This window comes from Bidens hawaiensis, unplaced genomic scaffold (genome assembly GCF_021521415.1).
Source record: "Bidens hawaiensis isolate Kalapana, Puna unplaced genomic scaffold, B.hawaiensis_p1.1 tig00044808_1, whole genome shotgun sequence".
NCBI classification, from domain to species: Eukaryota; Viridiplantae; Streptophyta; class Magnoliopsida; order Asterales; family Asteraceae; genus Bidens; species Bidens hawaiensis.
In genome coordinates, this window is record NW_027505916.1 from 67,031 (window position 1) to 75,354 (window position 8,324).

The 8,324-nt window shown below is 37.0% G+C and overlaps 1 protein-coding gene across 1 annotated transcript; it reads left to right on the forward strand.

The window, feature by feature from the left end:
• Window positions 1-2,884: 2,884 nt before the first annotated feature.
• Window positions 2,885-8,061, forward strand: LOC143615911 (protein unc-13 homolog). Its single transcript, XM_077088904.1, has 5 exons — window positions 2,885-3,252; window positions 3,366-4,208; window positions 4,718-5,173; window positions 6,129-6,318; window positions 6,973-8,061. Exons 1-5 carry the CDS (start codon window positions 2,887-2,889, stop codon window positions 7,908-7,910), a joined length of 2,793 nt encoding a protein of 930 aa, XP_076945019.1. The 5' UTR covers window positions 2,885-2,886; the 3' UTR covers window positions 7,911-8,061.
• The last annotated feature ends 263 nt before the right edge of the window (window positions 8,062-8,324 follow it).

Below are 8,324 nucleotides of genomic sequence, written 5' to 3' on the forward strand. Positions count from 1 at the left end.
TCAACAGAAACCCGACGCAAGAGGATATTTAGGATTCTCCGCCATCCAAAAGTGTACTTCGGCTCTACGCATCCTCACATACGGCAACACGACCGATATCAATGACGAGTATTTAAAGATGGCTGAGAAAACAACGAGAGATGCGTTGGAGAACTTTTGCATCGGTAAAATTTAAATTGTTTGTATTAACTATTGTTTTTAATATAAATATTTTTTAATAATTTATTTGTATAGGAATAATACAATTATACTCTCGTCGTTATCTGAGGATTCCTACTTCAAACGACCTGACTCGCATATACGATTTACACGAAAGCAAACATTCTTTTCCAGGCATGATCGGGAGTATAGATTGCATGCATTGGGAGTGGGCCAACTGTCCAACCGCATGGCAAGGTCAATACACTCGTGGTGACCATGGAGTGCCAATGGTTAGTCTTCAAGCCATTTGTTCACACGTACTTCGGCTCAGTCGGGTCCAACAACGACATAAACGTTCTCAACGCATCACCCGTGCTAGAGTATTACATCAGCCATAGCATACCGGTCTTACCGTTTTATGCCAACGATACCTTCCATCGTCACGATTTCTATTTGGGAGATGGGATATATCCAGAGTACTCGATCATCGTCAAGATGTTTCAAGACCCGATCGAAGAAAAAAGAGATTATTTTAAGAAGAAGCAAGAGTCCGCTACAAAGGATATCGAGAGGTGTTACGGGGTTCTAAAAATACGTTGGCATTATGTGAAAAACCCATGTCGTGTATGGACGTTGGAAAAAATGAGCGATGCCATGTATACGTGTATCATATTGCATAATATTATTTTAGAAGACGAGGGAAACGCAATATGTCAACACTATATACCAGGAAGCGTTACAGAACAGTTCCCTTAACCAACCCAAGACCAACGAACATATAACATTCACCAGCTCGCATAACCAACTGAAGGCGGATTTGGTTTAACACGTGTGGGATAATCGTCCCGTTGAGGACGAAGAGGAGGAGGACGAAGACAAATAGATTAGTTTTTTTATTTGTATTTTTATATGTATCTTGTTGTTATGTGTTTTTTTATTATAATTTATTTTTATTGTTGGTGTGTTTTTTTTAGTTTTATGTATTTTTTTGTATTTATTTTTTAATTTTAATACATTTTTATTTAAATATTTAAATAAATTGGTTTTTATTAATTAGTTTAATTATAAAAAGAAAATAATAAAAAAATACTGTGAGCCCAACTTGTAGCCCCTACACCATAACACTTCAAAAACAAATTCTCACCCTTTGCTGACTGGGCGTCACGTGTCACAATTCGCCTTCATTTGTAGCCCCTCCACTACGCATAGCCTAATATAACAACAAACAAAATTAAATATAAATATTATAATAAACTAAAAACAATAAAATTTAAACAAAAAATTTAGATTTTGTAATGCTTGAATCCATATTTATTGAATAAGTTCATTTTTTGTTTACATAGTGGTCCAATTTGAGTTTAGCTGATAAACTCTTCGATAGCTTCCACATACAAGCTCGTTGCAATGTTTAAGCCCTTTATCCCAAAAAACGAGTCAATGTTTACTGATTTATGACGTCTTTGTTTTTGGAAATATGAACCCTTGCTGTACATAAAGCTATCTCTTGCTCGGTTGCTCATGACACCCGATCAACCCGTCCTTTGAATTTGCTTTGATTTGCATCTTGGACTTCTACAACTTGTATTTCTTCATCATCCTTACCTTGGTCTTCTTCAACTTGCATTTCTACATCATCTAAATTATATTCTTGATATGTATGGTGATATCATTTTTGAGTTTCTGACACAAAATCTTCGTCATCATCATCATGATTATCATAAATCAATGAGGGGTCGTTCCTCATTTTTACGTGGGGACTTATAAGCAATGTTGTTGAAACTGGATCAGACCGGCCGGTCATAACGGGATTCGGTCCACTGACCGGTCCGGTTCTATGTAGTTCGCTCGGCTCATAGAAAACCACCCGGTCTGAACCGGCTTGACCGGCGTACTGGAAAACCGGACTTGTTGAACCTGCTTACTATAATTTTTTTTTTTTTTTTTGAAAATCTTGTTTTCAACTCTACCCTCCATTTTTTTACCAAAGTTATTCGGCCGGTCCGACTGCTTATTCGTCCAATTCGCTATCCAATCCGATTATGAAAACATTAGTTCGATGTTGGACTTCCATTTGATCATCTAAGACTATCCTCTATGGTGGGGGGGGGGGGGCATTGAAGCCCCTCCACGGTATCACGTTAGTGCCACGTAAGCACCAAGGACATCGAAGTCGCAACCAATAATGTCCCGCTATGGTTTAAAGTCAATTGGCGCCCATATATATATAAGTTCAAATAAAAAACAATTGTTTTGTGAGAAGTGTGAGAATGATTTAAAATAAAGTAAACCACCTAAATAGAAAACTATATCATGTAAATAGGAAACTATATAGTTTTAGAAACTACTAATCACAACTACTAGATCCTAGATCTAAGGGTCTAAATCTCTTCTTATGATTCTTACAAAATTATTGTTTTTTACATTAACCTTGCCTTATTTACATTGGGGTGTGTTGTTTGGCTTTCATTTAGATTGACTTTTCAAGTTATAACCAATAGTTGATAGCGGTGGGCCCGTCGTTGAAACCCACAAGCAGACAGACGCGTGGACATCGAAATAGGCGAATGAATCAAAAACAAAAACATTAAGGTTTGGTTTACTCTTTCAAACAGTCGTCTCATCTCAACTGTAAGGCAATTCATTCACCTTATACATCATATCATATTATATCATTCATTCTTCAAATTAAAGCAAGAATCATTTCCTGAATTTTATTTTTATTTTGTATAATTCATTCCGATCGCCATGCCAATTGAAACCATAATTCCGGCAATACCCACCAACCACTTACCCGACCCATTTGGCGAACTGGGTCTGCCTCTATCCGAATCTGACCTCCGAGAAACCGCCTACGAGATCTTCGTCGGGGCTTGCCGGAGCTCCGGCGGAACTCGCCCCTTGACTTATGTCTCCCAGTCCTCCGGCAGGTCGTTGACGACTGCTAGCAAGGTCAAGAAGACGTTGGGCATGAAGAAGAGTAAAATTAAGAACAACGGGTCGGAGTCAAACGGCCCGGCGACGGTGGGTGAGCTGATGAGGGTTCAGATGAGGATCCCGGAGCAAACTGATTCAAGGGTTCGGCGTGCCTTGTTGCGAATTGCTGCCGGACAGGTAACCCAGTCTGATTGTTTTTAACTTAATTTACTTTACGCAATATCATAATCTTTTTGTTTTCAATTTCTGCTACCCAAATTTGCATTTAATTCTCAAGATTCTTTTTGCAGCTCGGCAGGCGAATTGAGTCACTTGTTTTACCGGTAGAGCTTTTACATCAATTGAAATCTTCTGATTTCCCGACGCAAAGGGAATATGAGATATGGCAGAAAAGAAACTTGAAGGTACTCGAGGCGGGTCTGTTACTCCACCCGAAACTACCCCTTGACCGGAAAGACCCGGCGGCTCAACAACTGCGCCAGATCATCCGCGACCAACCCATTGAGACGGGGAGACATAGTCAAACGGTTCAAACTTTAAGGAATGTTACAATGCAGCTTGCTTCTCGGTCAGTTGACGATATATGTCATTGGGCCGATGGGGGGCCCTTGAATCTTCGGCTGTATCAACTTCTTCTAGAAGCTCTTTTTGATGTTGAAGAGCCGACATCGATGATCGAAGAGGTTGATGAGGTGTTGGAGCTTGTAAAACAAACTTGGGGTATCTTGGGAATTGATCAAAAGTTGCATAATCTTTGTTTTTCGTGGGTTTTGTTTAACCATTATGTGTCAACGGGTCAAGTTGAGAATGATTTCCTTTTTGCTGCGGATAATATGTTGCAAGAAGTCAAAAAGGATGCAAAGTCAACTTTGGATTCGGGGTATTCCAAAGTTTTGTGTTTAACCATGAAGACAATGTTAGAGTGGGCCGAAAGAGGGCTTTTGGCTTACCATGAGTCGTTTTACAGGGGTAATATTGACTTATTGCAAAGTATTCTGTCTCTTGGTTTGTCTGCATCCATCATATTGGTTGAAGAAAATCCTCATGAGAATGGTAGAAAGAATAGCATTGATGTTGCGAATGCTAAAGTTGATATTTATATCAGGTCGTCAATGCGCAAGGCGTTTAGTCAGGCAAGTTCGTACTTTTCCATTAATTAGGTTTTTAACTTATATAAATAATAAATGTAGTTAACTTAACAAAGAGTATATTCATTCTGGATTTTAAGTTCTATTCATTTATGTCATTCTGGTTCGCATAATTTGTCAATGCTCGTGTTCCAAGATATACATATACATACACATACACACACACATAGGGTAGGGCTATGCTAAAAAGGAAACTATACCTAAAAAGTGTAGGAAGCCACCGGGAGACGCCATGTGTCAAAGGAAATTATGTGAGCGAAAAAAGCACGCTGATGCGTCGTTAAAGAAACACGTGTTGATGCATTGTTGGACACACCGAATGTATTTCATTATTAAATCTATGAATAAAACTGGGCAGGTTGATAGCCCGGAATGCACGAAAATTAGACATTAGAACTTAGAAGATCTCAAAGCATTTGACCCGCTCCCTTTTAGCTAGTATGATCTGTTTCAGATAAAACACCACCAACTCATAATTACATTATTTAATACAGGAAAGCGAGAAAATCCGCATAAACCGGAAGTCAGCAAAAAGTCAACTAAGCCATCTTCCAGCACTATGTACTCTTGCACAAGATATTACTGACCTGGCATTTACTGAAAAGGAGATTTACAGTCCAATACTACAAAGATGGCACCCCCTTGCAGTTGGTGTAGCGGTTGCAACTCTACATTATTGCTTTGGACAAGAAGTTCAAAAATTTGTTTCAGGGATCAAAGAGTTGACTCCTGGTGTTATACAAGTGTTGATAGCGGCCGATAAGTTGGAAAAAGATTTGGTACAAATGGCGGTTGAAGACTCAGTCAACAGTGACGATGGTGGAAAGTCAATAATTCAAGAGATGACCCCTTATGAAGCCGAAGCAGTTATAGTAGATTTGGTCAAATCTTGGATAAAAACCCGAGTTGATAGACTTGAAGAATGGGTTGATAGAAATCTGCAGCAAGAGGTATGCTTTTCACCCTTTGTTTTAGTATGTTGTGTGTCGTCTCTTTATTCAAAACAACTAGGATAGAGCCCGTGTGATACACGGGTGGTTAAAAAAAATAAAACAAAAAGTTAAATTTGATAATATACATAACAACATATTTTATGGATTCACAAGATATAAGAAATTTCTAAAATACATAGATTAGTAAGAATAATTTGTATTTGTGTTTTAAAAGAAATCAAAATGGAAGGTTGTGAATCTATACCAGTTAAGAAAAATAGAAAGCTAACATCAATTCATCCTAGTTAAGTTGGTAAGTCAAAAACATTTTAAAAGCAAGGTACATATTTTTCATTTTATCATTCATGAAAGGGAAATTGTAAAAATGGAAACTTGTACACTTGGCCGCCTATGTGGAGGGTCTTATTGAATTACATGTGGAAAAATGATGTTGCTTTAATAGTATAGGTAGATGGTGGTATATGGGCTATTTTTTTTTAAGACTGTTTTTAAATAAATTCCAAAAGCTGTATATTATTATTACATTTTTAGAACAAAAAGAGGACGTAACATTTCTGCTTTTGCCAAGAGATCTTTCAAATATTTTAATTAGATCACCAATGCTGTTACAGGAGATTATTGTGGTCCACTAGTTTTCTGATTTTCATTTTACAAAGGGGTATTTCAAGTATTCAACCATTTATCAAAGACTTCCTCTAAAGTTTTTTCTGTGGATGGAGTGCTAGTTGTTTGAAGTTATAAATCATATGTTGAAATTAAAAATAATACTTAACCAATAATAAGATATTAAAAGCATGTTTGTATCTAGTAGCATGACTTGTGTAACTGTATATAAATGATAGGTTGTTAACTCATTTTAATTTAGGATCCCAAGTGTATATTGTTACTTGTTAATGATCACTACACGAGTATTTTCTAGGCGTTCGGTTTAATCACTTATTTGCAATTATAGGTGTGGAACCCGAAAGCAAATAGAGAACGGTTTGCTCCTTCGGCTGTGGAGGTTTTAAGAACTATTGATGAAACTTTGGAAGCGTTCTTTTTATTACCAATACCAATGCATCCCGATTTGCTTCCTGAGTTAATGAGCAGTCTTGATACATGCCTTCGAGATTACATCTTAAAGGCAAAATCCGGTTCTGGTAAGTGTAATATAGACTTGTTAGTTATTAATAATCTAGAGGTTGAAAAACGGGCAGGCTGTGTAAATGGTTAAAATGGGCCGGGTTGACTCATAAGGCGCCTTTTTTCTTTTGGAATATTTGGATTTTTGTTTATAATTAGTGTCAAATTTGATGACAATAATAATTATTATTATAATTATAATGTTATGAATATAATAATTTAGGAAGTTGTGTGAATAAAAATTACACATAGGGCGACTTTCAACCCCGGTTCATTTATGCTTGATCTCTAATTGGTCAAATAGGTAAAATCAGAAGCTCTAGCTGAAAATGAACTGGGTCAAACGGGCTGTTTGTCAACTTCTATAATAATAGTAATAAATAATAAAATGCTTTAGGAGGTTTTGCGAATTAAAATTACACCTAGGGCCGGCAATTTCAACCCTTGGTTCTCTATTTAGCTTAAGCTGCTGCTTTGACCTATTAGAAATCAAGCATAACACGAATCAGCCCGTTTGTAAGTAAACAGGTCAAATGGGTTATACTTGATCTGGGTAAAATCAAAAACCGTAGCTAAAAATGAACTGGTTGTTTGTCACCTCTAATAATTATGATAATCCATTTCTCTTTATTTTTTTGAAAACTAACTTACTATTTTCTTCTTAAATACAGGATCTCGAAGCTCTTTTCTTCCAATATTGCCGCCTTTGACCCGATGCAAAGGCGGGTCAAAGCTAAACGGTGTATTCAAGAAAAAAGACCGATCACAAACGCTTCAAAGAAGAAAATCTCAACTAAACACTATAGATGACAACGACCCCTATGATATACCACAGTTATGTGTTCGGGTAAATACGTTTCATCACATCAGAAAAGATTTAGAATCACTAGAAAAACGAACAATCGCTCACTTAAAAAGCATCGGGATTCGTGGTGGCGGTATCGTAAGTGCCTCGAGAAAAAACTTTGAACTATCTTTAGCTTCTTGTGTAGAAGCAATTCAACAAGTATGTGAAGCAACTGCATATAAAATCATATTTGAAGAATTAAAGCATGTATTTTGGGACAATTTATATGTCAACGACACGTCATCATCAAGAGTTGAGCCCTTTTTGCAAGAGCTAGAACAGAATCTTGAAGTTGTAGCAGAAACGGTTCAAGATAACACAGTTAGAACGCGTTTGATCACAAACATAATGAGAGCTTCATTTGAAGGGTTCTTGTTGGTTTTGCTTGCAGGAGGGCCTTCTCGTAATTTCACTATCGATGACTCGTCAATTGTACAAGAAGATTTCAAGTTTCTGATGGATTTGTTTTGGTCAAATGGTGATGGGTTACCGCGTGAATTGATAGGAAAGCATGCAGTCATTGTAAAAGGTGTGCTACCACTTTTCTCAATTGATACTTGTAGCCTTATTGAGAAGTTTAAATCTTTGATGTTGACTGATGTTCAAAGTTCATCTAACAAATCAAGGCTTCCTTTGCCTTCAACAACCGACCAGTGGGGCCCAAATGAACCAAACACGATCTTGAGAGTGTTGTGTCATCGTAACGATAAGGCAGCCACCACTTTTCTGAAGAAAAATTATAATCTTCCCAAAAAGCTTTGAGATTGATTATTATGTTTATGGTTGTAACTGTAAGTGTGTACAGAATATGATCATCAGCAAATCCGAGCACAGCTTCGAGTGGTTCTTGAATAAATTTATTTATTTTCGATAATTTTTTGTGCCTTTTTTTTTTCTCCGGAGTGGTATTGTGAAGTGAATCAGTGATATGGGATCATGAAAGGGGATATGTAACTTTTTGCTAATATGTATAGAAATGAAAGGGGATATGGTTATTTTGCTTTTCTAAAGAAATATATGAAGTTATTTTATGGTGGTTGTTATGCTTACTGTTTGTGTTAACATAACATATATGTAGAAATTTGGGCCGATGATTGGATCCAAGTGTTTGTTACGAACATGGCTGTAAAATCCTTATTAGGTGTCGCATCCGATCCAAGTGTTTGTTACGAACAT